Below are 18,840 nucleotides of genomic sequence, written 5' to 3'. Positions count from 1 at the left end.
AAAGAGACCCAGCTCCCTCAGCCTCTCCTCATAAGGGAGATGTTCCACTCCCTTAATCATCTTCGTGGCTCTGCGCTGGACTCTCTCTAGCAGTTCCCTGTCCTTCTTGAACTGAGGGGCCCAGAACTGGACACAATATTCCAGATGCGGCCTCACCAGGGCAGAGTAGAGGGGGAGGAGAACCTCTCTTGACCTGCTAACCACACCCCTTCTAATACACCCCAGGATGCCATTGGCCTTCTTGGCCACAAGGGCACACTGCTGGCTCATGGTCATCCTGCTGTCCACTAGGACCCCCAGGTCCCTTTCCCCTACGCTGCTCTCCAACAGGTCTGTGGAATGGAATGAGTTCAGTAGGTGTTATTAGCTCTGAATCTAATACGAGTTTTTCCCTCCACTATATCCACAATTTTTAGTTGACCTCATGTGAATGTAGGTATTTCTTGCAGGTCAGAGTATCTGTGAGCTCTCACTTGATGCAACAGTAGCAGCCTGTGAACTTCAAGCAGATGTTCACAAGAGCCAGCACTTAACTGTTTAGATGTCTGGCATCTGTGCAGCTGGAGTCCTCAATGCACGTAATTGTTATCATGAGCAAATAAGGGACAAGCAGGCTGCTGATCAGTGGGATCTTTGAAACAAGGTCTAATGCTGTAGAGCAGTTATACACTGTCTAGATGCACTCAGCTCATTGCTTCTGCAGATACGCATTCGGAGAGCCAGGGAGAGATTTTGTGGACAGAATTAGCTAGCTGGTCTAAGAGATTTAGCTTGCAGATCCTAGCTTACCAATCCAATTTCCTTAGGAAAAAGACATTTTTTCAATATTACACAGCATGTAAGACTTTTTGTTTGTCTTCTTTTGTGTTTTTTGATGGTGCATTTTACTTCATAAGATGAGAATTCGTTGTGTGAATTATCAAGTAGGTCATTCACTAATGCCTTAAAAAAGAGTTGAGAGGGGGCTTAGTCATCTCTAGGGGTGGAATGTGTCTTTTCTGCATTATATTTTGTTTTTACTTACTATTTGTTACAGGAAAATGGAGGTTATTGGCTTGGAATCATGCTTCCTTTGGTTTCTTTGTTGATGCATTTGGATACACTGTCAGATGGCTTCACTGAACGAAATATGCATCACTGAAACTGATTTTTCTGGTTGTACATTTCTGCTACAGAGTATTTCTAGGTCTACAGATACGTACTTGCCAAAGTGCTGACTGCAGTGACTACACCCTTTAGCTTTACCACTTGTATTTTAGCACGTTATGCCCTGTAAGGTGATGTTAGTTAAGCCAGTTAGAGATGCCTGGACAAAGCAGTGCAAAACACTGTGCAGGCAGCAATGCCTTGCAAATGGGGAGTCGTGCAAGAGTCCTGGTAATCCTGCTTTGAGAGTCAATGTCCCATTTACTATTACCATTTATATCTGCATATGGGACTGTATTTACAAAAGCTGACATGTGGAAAAATACCAGAACAATTGCAGATTTCCGCAGGATCTTCCTTGATCAGCCTTGGGTTATCTGCGACCCTCTGACAGCCCTTCTGTGTATTTTGTACTAGTGGTGCTGCGCTATCTGAAGAGTGATGGGAAGCTGAATTCAGTGATCTTTAGCAACATCCATCTGGCTGATGGGAAACCCCATGCTGTCATCTTGTGGCTGAGTGGCCTGCAGCAGGGATCGAGCACAATAGAGTTGTATCTGGACTGCCTGCAAGTAAGCGCCATTCAGGATCTGCCAAAAGCATTTTCAGTGCTGTCTCAGAGGTCGGCGGCAGTAGAGTTGCGTACTTTCCAGGAGAAGGCACAGGTGAGTGGGAACACTGGGAGCAGGCTGAGCGCTTAGAGGGATCATCAGGGATCCTCTGGATCACTGAATCCGGACCTCAGACCTCACAGCAGCCAAGCTCTGTACAATGGTGCTTCAGTAATACTTGAGTATTAACTTGTGAAGTAAATATAAATATAAGTTCCCTGTGGAACAGGTGAAATCTTAGCTTCATTGAACCCAGTAATAGTTATGCTATTTGTTTTAAAAACAATTTTTAACTTACTAAAAAAAAAAATTACTGCCTCCCTCACTTCAGTCTAGGTCTTTCCTGGGGACTGACTTTTTGCGAGGACTTAGTTGATGCAGTAAGGGCAGCTCTTCCTCAACTTCTTACAGTTGTTCAGTATGAGCAACACTTGGCTCTGTATGTGGCTTTCCTCTCCATGGTAAGCCATGTGGGCTAAAAAGACAAAAGAAGGGTTAAGACCTCAGGCTTACAGACTTGCATGGTGCGAGAGTCCAATCCCCATCTCTTTGACTAAAATAGCTTTTCTTCCTCTGTCTGCCAACCAGGGGTTGGCATAGCGTCCTGTCATCTCCATATCAGCAGTCTGAGGTAAACAGTATCTTCCACAAGCATCTTCCGTCATCATTAATGCAAAATATGCATTAGAAGGTGCCCCCAAAATTGCCCCCTTGCTTTGTTTCGTTGCAGGCTTGAAAATCAGCCTGTTTATATGGAGAATCACTAAGGTGCCCACATTCCCGACATGAATGTAAACCTGTTTGAGAGGGCAGAAAAAAGACTTTTGGATTCAATTCAACAAAAAAAAATAATTCTAATATGCTGCGGATATAAAAATATGTGAACTTCCTGGTATGTGAGATCGTATGAACTGGAAGAGTAAAAAAATGTTCAAAATAAAACCACAGCCATGTGAAAATCTGCAAGGCAAAGATTAGGGATTTTATTACAGTTCGGATGGCAATGGGTGGTCCTGAAGGGGACGGTGGAGGAGCCCTGCATGCTTAGGAAATGGACAACCTTTCTAAAAAATTAATGTACTTTGTCTGATATTTTACATTTTTTAAGTTGTTGTACGAGAATTGTGAGTTCTGTTTTTCTTGTGAGTCCAGGGTACACTAGATGAGCTGAAGCTGGTAACTGGAGGAACACTTGCCCAAGTGGGGAACCTACAGGATTGTTTTCTTCAACAAATTGAACCTGTTCCTCAGTACACTGGTAAGGCCTGCACCCAGGAGTTAAACTTGTTCCTTAGGATACCAGTGCAAAGAAGCTAATGGGATGAATACTAAAAACATGGAGAAGCTCTATAGACCATAATAACAATTGTTTGACTGTATTACAGCCATGGTAATTTCCTGTAAATGTTTTAGAAATAGCTCAGTTTGGAGAGAAAACAGTCACTGCTGGTGGTGATAAAAGCAATGAGTTGTTGTCCTAATGAAGGAGGAGTCTGTAATGATTAAAAGAGGCTTTTTAGCCTAATTTGGAAGACAAACTTTTGTGACCATGATCTGTTTGTGTCAGCTTAATAATATTTTAAGTATTCAAATTGCAGACAGTTGCAGACAGGAAGTAGTCCTAAATGTAATACACTGCTACAGGCTTTATGAAAATAGGTAGATGGACAGAGTAGCAAGTCCTATCAATGTACTTATCCACATGGCTAGTATTCATCTTTTCTTGATCACTGGAGTGTCCCGGAGAGGGAGGAAGAAGGTGTGAAGAAAGACACAGGAGACTGCAGAGCATGTTGGTGCTATGGCTACAGAGCCTGTGGGTCCGCGTGGGAAAAGCCATTGCAAGGCAGCCACTAGTCCTGCCGCAAGTTAGCAGTGGCTTTTGTCACCTGCTGGACTGGAAATCTGCTCCAAAACAAATTTATTTTCTGCCTGTGCTAAGTGTTGTGGAGACTGAGCTGGGAACATGGAGGAAAGGAAGGAGCTGAGGCTACTGGGATTCCTGCAGGTCCCCACGGGCTGGGTGCAATCCCCTGTGATGGGAAATGGTGCTCTCTAATCTCTCAACACAGCAAACCTGGGCTAAGCTGCCCCATCTGTACCTCTTCCTTGTCCCTGTCGATCTGCCTTTCTGCTGTGGGTGTGAGGGAGAAGAATGGATTCACTCTGTGCATGCAGTATGTTAGTATGTGACAACCATGGGGGGAAAAAAGTGAGTTCCAGGTTTGAAATAGGATCCATGAGAAGTTCTCTGTCTCACACCCTTTCCTGTTCCCCTTGCCAGACCCAACCCTGCAGCATTACTACTTTTGATTAGAATAGAGACAAGATATGCAAATTTTATATGAGGGCATCCTGGGTACATTACATGAAACTTGGCATCAGTGGGGTGCCGTCATAACAGAGTCTGTTTTGCCTTTTAGCTATGTAAACCCTCAGTTGCACATGCTTCTGTTTTCTTGCTCCTTAACATATATACACCTAGGCAAAAAATACAGAGTTTTATCATCAAAGGTCTCTCTTTTTCCCAAAATCAATAAGCATTTGCACGTAGAAGAGAAGGGTAATTCAGTGTTTCGTCCTGGAAAAATTCACAGCTCTGTGAGCGAGGTTTCCAGACTGCAGACTTGCAGCTTTCTCATTTGTAATGTTTTGCTCATTATTCAGTAATACAAATGGTAGTAATACAGAGAGATACTGTCTCTCCCTGGCTGCCTCAACCTGGCTGAGCTTTTCAAATTCAGTTGCTTATAAGCTTCAAGTGGAATTAGTATCATATTAATAATAACAATAAAACAACTCATATGAATATGTTCCACCAAAGGAAAAGGTGCAAATGTTCCAACAGCAATATTAACTCAGCTGCCTTGCACTTTGTATGTGCTTCATGATGCCCTTTTACAGGAGCAGTATATCAGATAACCACAATTTTGCCTTCAGCTAGAAAAAGCTGGGATGCAAATGCTTAGCTTTATAGGGTTGTGAGACTCATGTATCTTGGTAAAACCATGTATTTTCATAATAATTGGAAATAATTATGAAAATAATTATTAAGCCATGTACATAAATAACTGTACATGGCTTTAACTGTGTGCCTGGTCATTGCTCACTGCTGTGACAGCAACATCCCCTCCATGCTCAGTCTGTGAGGCTGAGACACCTAAGCAGTGTAGATGAGAATATGATGATCAGACAGAGGTTGAACACGTGTATTTGGATCTTCCCATGTGGGTGGGAAAATACAGTGCAAGATGCACTGAGTCTGGTAGATGAGATTAGTGTGCTGCATGTAATCATGATCACAAAAATTGTTCAGGTCAGAAGGGATCTTTGGAGGTCATCCAGTTCATGTAGGTACCAGAACCTGACCTAGTGTAAAAAAAATAGCTATGTTGCACCAGACCAAAGGTTCTTTTAACCTAGCTACTGTTAGAGATAGTATGCCAATATCGATGTAAGGGCAAGAGTATAAGAGAGTGGAGTTGTAGTGTGGTTTTCCCTGAGTATTTTCCTATTCTCTAGCAGTTCGTGGTATGCAGAACTCTCAGCTAAGAGGTGGAGCCTTTGTGATTTGTACTCAATATATGTTTCTTTCCATTAATCTGTCCGGTCAGTTTTGAATGCATGATCAAGAATGTCTCCTGGCAAGAAATTCGTCACATGTCTGAGGAGGTGTCTCCTTCTGTTTACTTTGAACCTGCCTCTTTGTAATTCCACATGCAACTTATATATGCAGCTTCTTTGGTGGAGGATTATAGGCTGACAGAAAACTTTTTTTTTGTCAGCCGTCATCCATACTTTAATAATTGCTGGATCTCTGGCCGAGTAACCACAGTCTCTTTGAATGACACTTCAGGACTCTGACTTTGCCGGATGTCGGCAAGTGGGGTGCTTGAGCCAGTACTGCTCCCAAGAGACCTAGAAGTACCTATCAAGCATTTCATGGTGGCCTGCAATTACACAAGCTAGTGTTTGTGCATTTGCCGTGCCTGGGCCAATTAGCTGTGCAACGAAGCTGGTCATCTGCTCTAAATCCAAGGGCCTGTACTGGAACACATTGCCCAGAGAAGCTGTGGATGCCCCGTCATTGGAAGTGTTCAAAGACTGGTTGGATGGGGCTATGAGCAACCTGACCTAGTGAAAGGTGTCCTTGCCTGTGGCAAGGGGGTTGGACTAGATGATCTTTAAACATCTCTTCCAGCTCAAGCCATGCTATGATTCTATACTGCAAGGTCCTGGGAAGAGAACGACAGGGTAGCTCCCTGACTTGACCTCAGGCTTACAGAGAATAAGCATGTCAAGGGACTTCAGTTCCCTGATGGACAGTAATTCTTCAGATCTGTCTCTGAATTTAGTTATTGCTGTGAAAGCCATTCTATTACTCAGGTTGTTACTGACTCAGAGTATAGACCTAGGGACTAGCTGAATTGGGGAGTTGCCTCAGTAGGTGGGGTACGGATGAGAGGGACTACATGGTAGGACCAGATAACTGTACAGCTTCAGGCTGTATCTTTTGCTTACCCTGCTTGCTCCTGGGAAAAGCCACCCCACAATATACTGTGAACCAACAGTTCCCTGGAAGGTCTCTCTGAGTTCTTACCACTGATCACTGGTTGTTCTGCTGCAGGTGGGGCCTACCGTAGGACTTGGCTTTAAATGGAAGAGAAAAAAACCCCAGCTATGGGAAGTCATCTGTTTCTGCTCTGCTCTCTAAATTTGTAAATAGGACATGTAGTTCATGGCAGTATAACCTGTTTAGTCCACCTTAAAGTTTAACAGTCTGCAAAACTGAACTGTACAGAATAGATCTGGTTTTGATTTAGACGCTAGCCAACAAACAGCATCTGAAATCTTGAGAATTTTTTGCAGATCTCAATCAATAATGCCTAAACCATTCTTTGTTGAAAAAAACTAAGCAAAACAAGAACAGACCCCAGCATCTGTCCCGACAGCCTGCGTGCCAAGTTCCACAATGGGATTCTGAAATACTCATGATATTAAGTCGTGCTGCCTACCTCCCAGATAAAAATAAGACAAGGTTGGGATGAGAACAGAGGCAGGTTCTGGAACAGGTGGTTCCCGAGTCTTTAAACTTGTTCAGTGTTTTGATGAGAACATCTGAAACGAAGAAAACGTAGTATATGAGGAGTTGGACAGTTACCACTAGAATGTTTGGAAACAGTTAGACATGGTTTGAAGTATAAAACAATGAGGTAAACATTAAGAAAAGCATTTTTCATATAAGTTTTCAATACTCACAAAAGTAACACATGAATAAACCTCGCTGAAGCCATTGGGCATAATATCAAAATATCCTGCCTGCTTAGAGTGTAAAAAAGCATATATTTATGAATTTGTTTTGATATACAGACTTATAAGTAAGTAAAGTAAACAAGTAAAACAGTAAAGTAAGTAAACAAATAGCTGCTTGAGAGAACTACAAACTCAGAAGTGAACTACAAACAGAAATTACTATGCTAAACATGCTCTCTGCTTCTCCTCTGTCACTGGGTCAAAACTAGTGTTTCATTTAACAGATGAGTCTCATGTGAAGATCTTGGGTTGGTTCTGGTCCTTCCCTATGGCTCATTACAGATGTAACCTTTGGTCTTGTCTTAGAGGTCTTTAATTTGTTACTTGGTATTGAGAACTGGCTTTGGTGTGAGTCCATAGCGTGTTGAGTAGATGTTTTGTGAGTCCATACAACCTCTGCACCCCCCCAGAAGCAAACGCAGCCATGAAACTTGTGTACAGTGTAGTGAGCTGCCTTTTGGAAGAAAAGCCAAATGACTGTCATGGGTATTAAAAGCACTGTTGTCATCAGAGCAGGCACTCTTGATGCATGGTTGGAGCTGCACAGTGAGCTTGCTCAGAAAGCTGGGTAACTTCCCTTTGAAAAGTGTGCAGGAATTGGTTGTGGTGACATGGAATACACAATGGAGGGTGACTTCCCTTTGTGTGCACAGATACTTCATGCCCTCGCCTTACCCTCCTGTGCCAAATGGGTTATCACAAAAACCCAGACTTGAAATCCTAAGGTTTCACTTAGGGTTGCTGGTCTCAGGCCTAGGGGGAACCAGTAACACTGGCGGCATTAGTTGCCAGTGTTGTTAGGTCATACTAGAGAGCCTTGACACTGAAATAATGGTAGAAAAAATCACAGATTTTTCTCTCTGTGGAGAGGTTTCTGCTTTGCCTGTTTCTGTGGTATACAGTGGAGTTCAGTCCAAAAAAGCCTTGAGTTATGCAAATCACTCTGTAAAAATTGGAGCTAGATACTGTGTTTGCTCTAAGGATTCCTGCAGGGCTTAAGAAACAGTACTGTCTGCCCTCCTTGGCTCTTCAAGGTGTTTCCATCTTGTATCTCAGAAATTATCATGGCAAATGAGGGGAGGTATGTGCATTATGCACTCTTTTTTCATTGCTGTTTCCCTGCAGGTGATTTTAATAGGCAGCTGATGGGTCAGATGATGCAGATGAACCAAATACTGGGAGATGTGAAAGACCTTCTCAGACAACAGGTAGTGTATAAAGGCTTCAGTGTGAAATATTCCAAGCTTGCCACTTTTGATAGAGTCAGGGCAGAATTCACATAAGCAATAAACTCCTGTGAGAGTTCATTGCCTCAGAGGCACAACACAGTGAAGACGAAATAGCCATATAGGTCCTGGTACCCTGTGCTCACTATGGAGGATCACTGAACTGGGGAATGTAGGGCACTTGCTTATTCAGATCCAGAAAATCTAGTGTCTTAAGTGAAAAGGAACTAGAGTAGCCATCCTAGCCCACGGTTAGATAGAGGTAGGTCTGTTGCACAGAGCTGAAATTGCATTTGTTCCACTTGCTGATGGATGTCAGAACCGGAATTGCTTGTGGTGTATGACTTTCATCAAGTTTGTCATTCTTAAAGGTCCTGTTGATGAAGGCTGAACTGAAGTACAACCATTATCACTGTCCTTAATTTTATGGAGTACAAAGAGCATCTCATTTCAAGATAGAGTGCCTGTGTTTTGTGGTTTGAATGTTGCATGGTTTGAGTGACATCTTGGGGAAAAATGATAATGGTTCTTCTGGCAGCCAGGTGCAAACTGGAGCTGCCTGTATCCAAATAACGTTTATTTTCTATATCTCCAAGGTCAAAGAAACAACTTTTCTGAGAAATACCATAGCTGAGTGCCAAGCATGTGGTAAGTATTCCTGTTATTGCCTGTAAAAGGCAACCAGATGAGATGTACAGTTGCTTTAAAACTAGTATTGGTTGCATCAGCTTTATGTGATTTCTAAGAAGTACTTTTTAAAAAATACAGTGTCCAAAGTTCTAGATGTATTTGAAAGAAATTTAAAATAGATTTTCATTAGAGAAAAGCTTCCAGTTCCATAGACCTGACAGTCACCTATTGGGGGGATAAAACACGACTAAACCAAGCAGTACCACTCACCCTGTACTGTCAGTTCTCACTCTGCCACAAAGCTCTGCCACATATTCCTGGGGAGGGAGACATTGCCTGCCAGGTAACTCATGAACAATCTTAGAAGGGCAAGGGAGGAATCATGTTCTGCTATAGCTGGTGTTGTCAGTCTGAGGAAGATCCTATGCAGTCCACCTGAAAGTCATCTGATTCTGAGTAGGCTGTCACTGGTTAACAGCAGTAAGACCCAAAAGGTGGTCTCCATCTTTTCACTAAATGAAAGAAATAAATGCTTTCCCAAATGCCACTGCATGGCCCTCCTACACAAGTGACAATCAGGACACACATGCACCGAGTATAAAAACCAAAATAGTCCCTTACTGGGTTGGGTGAAAGGTCTGAAACTCATCAGGCCTTTTAGTTGATTTCTTCTCCCAGTCTGTCAGCCGCATCAAAACTCAAGTTGAGCTCCAGCCAGGTTAACCTTTACGTGTAAGTGCCAAAGAAAAAGTCTTTAAATCCTGCATGTATCAGTACCAAAGTTCAGGACCTGCCAGTCTCAGAAAAACTTGCTTTTCCCCAGGGCTGGTCTTGGTGCACCTAAGCCAGTGTACTTGCATGTCCTGCTCCGTGTTCATGGGCTGGCAGCTGCTGCTTCTTTATTCCTCTTATTTGTAGACTGTCAGATACGCTCTTGCAAAACCATGGCACTGTTTTTCTTGTAAAGTGGTAGTGTTGCTGACTTAGCCAGAGAAGTGCCTTGTACCATCACACTTGAGTCCCTTGGGCCATCTGAGGTCACTGGCTGTCAGAGTTTCCCCCCCTGGCCAGCAGCAGATCTGTGCTGGGACTAGCCTAGCAGGACGGCTCCCATTAGTAGCCAGGAGAAGCACTTGGACCTAACAAAATAGCCTTAATTTCCCCTGTCTGGGGACACAGCAAGCTGCTGGGCTGTTCTTGGCATGAAGTCTCTTCAGCCACGGCACAGATGGTAGCAGCGCAGTGCAGAAACACAAAGCCCCTGCTGTGCAGCGTCTTGGGGATCTCTTCAGAGCGCTTGCCAGCTGAAAGTCATGATGGATGTTTCTTTCAATCGCTGAAACTGTTGTTCTTTCTGCATTAAAGGTTTGGGAACAGTGAATTTTCCAACTCAGCTTCCTAGGCGCAGTAAACCCAAATGCGAAGTTAATTCCTGCTTCAGGGGAGTCAGGTGCGTGGAGACAGCAGAGGGATTTCAGTGCGGCCCCTGCCCTGAAGGGCTCACAGGAAATGGAGTTACCTGCTCAGATATCGATGAGGTAAAATAGTGACTTTCACAGAATTAAAAAGAAAAAGAAAAAAAAAGCTAAAAAGCAACTGCTTCATACTTATCAATGGGTTGCTGATGCTTGCTGTCTTCAGCGTTTGCTGACTGCTTGCACAGTGAATATTAATTTGTTCTGATTTGATTCTACCTCCCTATTTTGCTGTTGCTGCAACTTTATGGAGGTTATATGTGTGAAAACTTGAAATACCCTGGTGAGTTGAAAAGTCACTTGAAGGAGTTTAATGTTTGGAAAAAACCCAAAACAAGCTTTTGACATAGTTGTTTCTATTCCACAAGAAGATGTAGTAGCTTCTGTTACAGGCAGAACTGCAGAAGCACTTCTTGTCAATATGGGCTTTGTTTCTTTACGTTGTAGTGCTCCTGAACCAGCCTTGGAGACCAAAGTCAGAATTCTCTTCAACCCAAACTGGAGCCATGTTTCCAGCCTTATCTTAAAAGTCTATGAAAGAAAATAAACGTTTATTGTTATTGTTCCTTTTGCTTCTTTATGGTTGTGTTGAAATCTGATAATGTTGACTTAAATCTATTTTTTCTTCTTGTGCTATATGTTAGAAATTCAGAGCTTGCTTGTATTGAGGACTGAGTTAATAAATCTACAATATCTTAAATGATTAAATAAAACCTGTGTTAATTGGAATGTGACACTCAGAACACAAACAACAAAACCAGTTAGAGCTTCGCTGCATTTTTCTGTGTGATGATTTTTGCCATTACCACTTAGTGATTTTTGTGGAAAAGCACCTGGGCGTAGTAGACCAGGGAACCAGGAGAATTAGGTCATTAACTGTGACTGTGTATGACACAGTACTACCAATGTACCCGCCTAATGATGTCAAACAGCAAAAGCAATTCCTTTTTTCTCCTTTGTAGCCAACAGGAGAAGTGCTTTGACTGCTTTTTTGGTTTACCCTCTCCTGTAGGCCATCGTCAGAGAGGATGCGATGTGCTCAACTTGTATCTGTCTGTGAAAACACTGGGGAGAGAAAGTGGGTTGAGTGTGGCAGTTTCCCGAGTTGTAGGCGATGTCTTTTGTTTTACCTCACATGGCATGGACTGTGTCTGCTGCAACAGAAGGCGCAAAAAATGGAGGTGAAGCTCTGAAATGCGAATGCAAGAGGTGAAGCTGAGACAGCTGTGGTGTGAGTTTAATGCCGCAGACAACCATGGGGAGGGACTCAAACCAGCTTAGGTGGACCCCACCAGTATGGATGGGTTCCACCTCCTGAGCCATACCCAGACTGAGGCAGAGCATGGCAATAATCTCCTCCCTGCCGTTTTCAGGGTTGGAGCAACTCTACCCATGACAGCAGTGATGGGAAAACAAACTGAGACTGGTCTGTAGTAGCCTGACATTAACATGGTTTTCTGTGAGCAGTCAGGCTCTGCCACTGGATATTGACATGCCTTCATGTTCCTGCCACCACTCCGTGTGGCAGACCTGGTCTCAGAAACAGCGAGGAAATTGTGCTAAAACGGTGTCATAGAGATACAGTCTTGCTTATATGAGGTCTTTACGGGGACACTGCTACTAAAATGCCACCTAGTCTAGTGTGGTTTTGTTCACCGGTAAATATCTCCTTTAACAGCTGGATTTTCATTTATGGTTACACAGGGGCGGGGAAAAAGAGATAACGGCAATAGCTTTTCATTGTCTAATAAAAGGGGACGTGTCATATTATTTGTTTTCCTGAGTTAGCTGAGACTAAGAAGGAAAATTTTGGGGTTTTTTTTGAACACTCTTTAGGATTCTCTTCTGGGAGAGCACCTTTCTACTGAATAAACTATTTCTGTACTTCCTAATAACTGGCATTTCAAAAGAAGTTCATGTACAAATTCTGATAAAGACAAATCTAGAAGCTTCCTCACTTAGAGTTGCCATCATCTTTCCTGAGGCTGTTATCTCTGCAATATGCTCCCTTGTTCATTACCAGTTTGAAGACGTTACTTTCATATGCTGATGCCCTGTATCTAGGGAGCTGCGGCTCTGTTTTGAGTACGGTGTAATTTGAGTGCCCTCTGCTGCCTACAATAAAAAATCCACAGCAAATAAGGAGCACAAAATGTCTGTCCTAGGTTTTACATTTTGCGTGTGCTAATTGTGGACCTACTTCTAACAAATCTTTCCGTCAAACATGCTTTCATACTAAATGTACCTTTTCTTGCTCCCTTGTGTGTGTTTGGTTACAAGTTGTATGTTTGTTGTAGGTGGATATCTTCCGGCTTGTTCTCCCTCCATATTGCGGATGTTTTTCTGTTAGCGATGGAGGGGGAAGAAAAGGCATATTTTTAGAACTCTTTTATATTTCTTTTTCATGTTTCTTATTTATTGTTGTCCTTGAGCCATATGCAGCATGATGGCATGTTGTTGTTTTTGGTACTCTTACAAATATTACCTAGTGGCTAGTGTTGGTGTCGGAGAGGCAGCAGTATGGGATGTGGTTCCCAAACTGGGAACCACAAGGCCAGTGAAAGGGGTCACAGCTGTTCTGTAAAACCGCATGAGGCAATGGAGTGAATGTGCCTTCAGGCTAAGGGTGATGCTGTGGGCATGTGGTATTCTGGGAGAAGTGCCGAGGGTTGTCTGTGGGCCTCCGGTCTAGAAATGTATGAGTGCCACTGACACGTCCCTGCTCATCTGGCTCAGGTTTTGGTTACTTCTGGCTGTGAGTTTTGCCCAAATATAAATGAAAGAAAATGCTCCTGCCACTTTTGTGTGTACAAAACACAACTTCAGGACCTTTTGGTGGGTGAGAGTTACGCGGCTTTCCCAATATTGTGGTCTGGACACTTCCTGGGGACTCTCAGCCTCCAAGGAAGCTGAAGTTGCCCAGCAAAACGAAGGATGGGGGATCAGAGCTTAGGGCATCAACCACAGTCTATAATGGAAAAATGCAAATGTTACTTAAATTACAGAGATAGCTGATGACCTGCTGAGGTCAGAAATACCTGCAGAAACTGTTTCCTCTGTAAGCCAGCTCTGAACAGAAAATATACAGATATTGCATGTAGCATTGCCTTTGACTGACAGGTCTGTGCATGGAGTCAGAGTCTGGATGTTACTGAAGCACGAACATGTGCTTGGTTCATTTTTTTCTTCGCAGTGTCATTACAACCCTTGCTTCCCTGGAGTGCGATGTGTGAACACTGCTCCAGGTTTCCGATGCGAGACCTGTCCCCCAGGATATACAGGACAAACTGTGCAAGGGGTAGGACTCAGCTACGCCAAGAACAATAAGCAGGTGAGTGGCAGCATCCCTGTGGCAACTGCCGTTGCAAGGTGCTGGTTTATATCAATGTATCGCATTTTATTTATACTTCAGTCGTTCCATAATTGCCTTGTGCAGTTAGGCAGAGCTCCGGGTCTTTCAATTAGAAGATTCAAGTTGTGTTTGCTTGGCTTTAATGGGAGTATTAACAGTCTAATACTCAGGACCTGTATGGAGACAAGAAAAAATGTCATTATCTTCATAGGTATCTCTGATCAGTTTTAAAGGGGACTCTGTTGATTTCTGGAACCTAGCTTTGAACTAGGAAGAGTATGATAGAAAAGGCCTATTTTAGTGTCATTTTTTGTGTGTTCCTGTAGTACCCTACAAGGAGAACACAGTTCTTGCCTCAACTCTTGTGGGCAAACCAGAAGCCCATCCTAAGGTTGAAATTTTCTGTATCACAGTGTCTCTTCAGAGTTTATATGTGTCTGAAGATCCATTGGAAAGTTAGTCTATGTGCCATTCTAAGAGCAGTTTCAGGAGAGGCTAAGACTCTTTTTCTAGACTTAAACTTTAGTGGCTTTTCTTCAGACTTGGATCTCAAACTGACAATGTTTTTATTACATGTTGATTTGTTTTATTGCTAGGTCTGCTTAGATATTGATGAATGTCAGAATGGTGGACTTGGACTCTGTGTTGCAAATTCCCATTGCATAAACACTTTGGTAAGCACCTTTTCATTTGTGGCTTTAAAAAATTGATTGCTTTAAAATTCCATGAGGCTAGGACTGGATTTATGTCTCTGATTGAAGAGCTGAGTAATACAATTTGTTTGTTGGCTTCATCTAAACCAAAGAATCCTTTCCTCTTTTCCTGACTAATAATAAAAAAAAAATCATTACTTGAATTGTCATTAACATGTCCATCTGACCTGTACGCTTATCACTTTCCCTGAGGAACAGCAGAAACTCTTCTCTCCACACCATCCAGTTATGTGTATTTATGTTATTACAAGGAACCTCCTTTGAAAGATTAAACCTCTGCTTCCCCTTATCTCTTCCCACCTGGGAACTGCTGCAGCAAGCTGTTCCCCTGGGTGCTCTTTTTATAGGAGTAATATCTTCACTTCATTAGGGTATTTATACAGTACCAGACATCCCTCTAAATAAGTACAGAGAGGAGGAGAGCTGCAATTGGTACAACACTTTTAATACCCATAGATATTAAATCCAGGAGAGCAAGCATAGCAGAAGTAGAAATGGTTTGAAAGGTGTTAGGATCCCATAGAAGGAGCATACAACCATTTTAGTGCAGTGAAGCAAGTTGGACCTTTCACTTAGAATCAAATAATCATAGAATCATTTAGGTTGGAAAAGACCCTTAAGATCATTGAGTCCAACCATTTACCTAACACTGCCAAGTCCACCACTAAACCGTGTCCCTAAGCATCACATCTACACGTCTTTTAAATACCTCCAGGGATGGTGACTCAACCACTTCCCTGGGCAGCATGTTCCAATGCTTGATAACCCTGTCAGTGAAGACATTTTTCCCAATATCTAATCTAAAACCTCCCCTGGCTCAACTTGAGGCTGTTTCCTTTCGTCCTATCGTTTGTTACTTAAGAGGAAAGACCAACACCCACCTCACTACAACCTCCTTTCAGGTAGTTGTAGAGAGCGATAAGGTCTCCCCTCAGCCTCCTTTTCTCCAGGCTGAACGCCCCCAGTTCCCTCAGCTGCTCCTCATAAGACTTGTGCTCTAGACCCTTCACCAGCTTCGTTGCTCTTCTTTGGACACGCTCCAGCACCTCAATGTCTTTCTTGTAGTGAGGGGCCCAAAACTGAACACAGTATTTGAGGTGCAGCTGCACCAGTGCCGACTACAGGGGGACAATCACTTCCCTAGTCCTGCTGGCCACACTATTTCTGATACAAGCCAGGATACTGTTGGCCTTCTTGGCCACCTGGGCACACTGCTGGCTCATATTCAGCCGGCCATGGATCAACACCCCCAGGTCCTTTTCTACCAGGCAGCTTTCCAGCCGCTCTTCCCCAAGCTTGTGGCATTGCATGGGGTTGTTGTGACCCAGCTGCAGGACCTGGCACTTGGCCTTGTTGAACCTCATACAATTGGCCTCAGTCCATTGATCCAGCCTGTCCAGATCCCTCTGCAGAGCCTTCCTACCCTCAAGCAGATCAACACTCCCGCCCAACTTGGTGTCATCTGTGAACTTACTGAGGGTGCACTCGATCCCCTCGTCTAGATCATTGATAAAGATATTAAAGAGAACTGGCCCCAGTACTGAGCCCTGGGGAACACCACTTGTGACTGTCCACCAACTGGATTTAACTCCATTCACCACAACTTTTTGAGCCTGGCCAACCAGACAGTTTTTTACCCAGCAAAGAGTATTCCTCCAAGCCACGAGCAGCCAGATTCTCCAGGAGAGTGCTGTGGGAAACAGTGTCAAAGGCTTTACTAAAGTCCAGCTAAACAACATCCAGAGCCTTTCCCTCATCCACTAAGTGGGTCACCTTGTCTGGTTAGTCAAGCAGGACCTGCCTTTCATAAACCCATGCTGACCGGGCCTGATCACTTGGTTGTCCTGGTGTGACACTGTATGACACTTATGCCACTGTCAAATACTGTTCTGCTATAGCTGGCTGCACAGAGCAGGCTTTCTCCATAACAAGAGAAGGGTTAGAAGTATCCTGCAGGTGTAAAGGTGGTCCTTTTTGCAGCTAGGTATCGTTGAGGCTACCAGTAGTGTTCGAAGAGGTGTGCTTCCCTGGTGAATAACCTTGTTTTTCTAGGACTGCTTTCACTGTTCAATATGTTTCTTTTTTTTTTTTTTTAATATCATGAACATTTCTGTCACATGTTGTATCTTATTCCACGACTAGACGTGACTAGTCCTTTTCAGGAGGCCATTGTGCCCTGTTTGCAGATGGCAACAAGTGGCCTGCCATCTGTCAGAACAGAGCGGAGCGGGTTTTTTAGTCATGACTCCCTTTAGAAACAGTTTGGTCTGGAAGTGCTGCCTTAAAGGCTATTTTAATGCATACCGGGACTTGATATAGGACAGAATATACTGAGCAAATTCAGCAGACTACAGAAGATATTACCCTGGCGTCCATTAGGAGAAAGTGCATGGGCTGGTATGTGTTACATAGGCCATACCATTTGCGTGGCCCAGTCATTATTTTACTCTTCAGTCATCTGTATATCTTCATCTTCAGCCTGAAAGTATGCAGACAGCACAGAGGTAAAATTTGGAATGAAGCTAGGAACAGAGGACAAAAATAATGCCCAGTTGGGTAGTAAATATATCTATCTATCATGGTGGACTGGCACAGTCCTGAACAGTTCCTCCAACAGGCTTTGTATGGGGTAGAGTGAATTTGTGTGAAGCGTCTCAGTTTCACAAAGGGATGGATGCACAATTTGTCAGAGACCTGCCTGTTTCTGTTCCTTGACATGTCAAAAATAATTATTCTCTATAAGGAAAAAAGATTGTTTTCAATTAACCTTTATGCCATAGGTTACAAATCTACATGTTAGATAGAGAAAAAAGCCACATTACATGCCTAAAGACCCCTTCGTACCATCATTTATCCATTTATATCTCATGCAGTGATTATCCCAGCACACACCGAGATTCCTTGGCTTAGCTCCTTTGTGTTAGGGGGATTGGACTAGATGATCTTTCGAGGTCCCTTCCAATCCATAACATTCTGTGATTCTGTGGTTCTGTGTTTGTTTACACGAGAGAGTGGCACAAATATAAAATATATATGTGTCTAGGTAAACCACTGCAAAAAGTTACATGGATGTTCTTATTGCAGTGTAAATGAGGATAACTGTGTCTTCAACTCCTGAATTCTTTTCTGAAGAGCAAGATTTTGCTCAAATTTGCTTAAAAACATTTATGTTATAAAAATAAAATGGGGCAAAGACACGATGAACTTTCTTGTCTCTCCTTGATTAAAGAGAGTGCCTAGCTGAGTTTAGATAAACTGATGGATCTGCTTTACACTGAAATAAGAGCATCCAATCTGATTAAGCAGGTGCTGCTTAGAATTTTACACAAAGTTTTGGCCACCTGGAAGCCGCTCAAGAGTGATGCTGCCAGGGACAAGGCATCATGAAGAAGCTTTTGCTGCTACATATCTTTTCTGTGGCTTCACAAAAGACTGGTCTAAACAGGTGAGAATTGAGCATGTTTTCCAGCGTGCACTGTGGGAGCCAAACCTGAATTTCACATAGAAAATAATGCTTGTTCACAGTGCAAGAGGCCTCAATGGATGAAAAACTATATTTGCACAGCATAAGCAGTGTGACATCAATCTCACTCACATGCTTACTTTAAAAGAAAAAGAAGTCCTGTTAAAAGGCTGGCTGGTAACTTTTTGTTTTACAGGGGTCTTACCAGTGTGGCCAGTGTAAACCAGGATATACAGGAGACCAAGCCAGGGGATGCCAGGCTGAGAGAAGCTGCAGAAATCGAGCCCTCAATCCATGCAGTGTCCATGCCCGTTGTATTGAGGAGAGGAGAGGAGAGGTGACATGTATTGTGAGTTCATAAATTCATGCATTTGTACAGGTAAAAGTAGACTTTTTTAGGCTGGAACTGAGAAAGTCTTTTTGGTCATTTTATACCGTTGGGTGTTTTAACCAGATTGTGACACACTGGCCCAGACCAGCTAAGAAAATAACAGGGCTGAGTCTGTCTTGCAGTTGTTTTCTTCTTGCAGCATGTCTGTAAGGCAGCCGTACTCATGTACTGTATTTGCTGTGTCTGTATAATTAGATCTTTTGGGAATGGCTTTTATAGACTTTCTGTAGTCTCCTCAGAAAGGACTGTCAAGTATCACTCTACAGAAGACATCACAAGGACAAACTCCTCTCCTGATGCTCAGCTACATAGCTGTGAGTAGGGATCCTCTCTGCATACCCAATGTGCCAGTGTTTGCCTGCTGATAGAGATGGTGTTTTTTCCAAGTGAGACCACAGATTTTAGGCACAGGTAGGCTGTACTGTGCTTTCCAGCTGTGGGAGCAGAGGAACACCAAGTGGCATATGAACTTTCATTGTAAGAATCTAACTGAAGTATATTACTTAGTTTTGCCAGCTTG

The 18,840-nt window shown here is 43.1% G+C and overlaps 1 protein-coding gene across 1 annotated transcript in view; it reads left to right on the top strand.

Annotated features, from left to right (window-relative positions):
• The window catches only part of THBS4 (thrombospondin 4), a 40,513-nt gene that overhangs the window by 6,560 nt on the left and 15,113 nt on the right, over positions 1-18,840 (top strand). Inside the window, exons 3-10 of the mRNA XM_068422032.1 lie at positions 1,564-1,811; positions 2,910-3,015; positions 8,196-8,278; positions 8,893-8,944; positions 10,292-10,464; positions 13,595-13,732; positions 14,350-14,427; positions 18,126-18,278. Of these exons, the coding sequence (XP_068278133.1) occupies positions 1,564-1,811; positions 2,910-3,015; positions 8,196-8,278; positions 8,893-8,944; positions 10,292-10,464; positions 13,595-13,732; positions 14,350-14,427; positions 18,126-18,278 (1,031 nt within the window). The remainder of the gene's footprint in view (positions 1-1,563; positions 1,812-2,909; positions 3,016-8,195; positions 8,279-8,892; positions 8,945-10,291; positions 10,465-13,594; positions 13,733-14,349; positions 14,428-18,125; positions 18,279-18,840) is intronic.

The sequence above is a fragment of the Nyctibius grandis genome, chromosome Z, assembly GCF_013368605.1.
Source record: "Nyctibius grandis isolate bNycGra1 chromosome Z, bNycGra1.pri, whole genome shotgun sequence".
Classification (NCBI taxonomy): Eukaryota; Metazoa; Chordata; class Aves; order Nyctibiiformes; family Nyctibiidae; genus Nyctibius; species Nyctibius grandis.
Note: the sequence above shows the minus strand (reverse complement) of the source record. Positions and strands in the feature narration are given on the sequence as shown.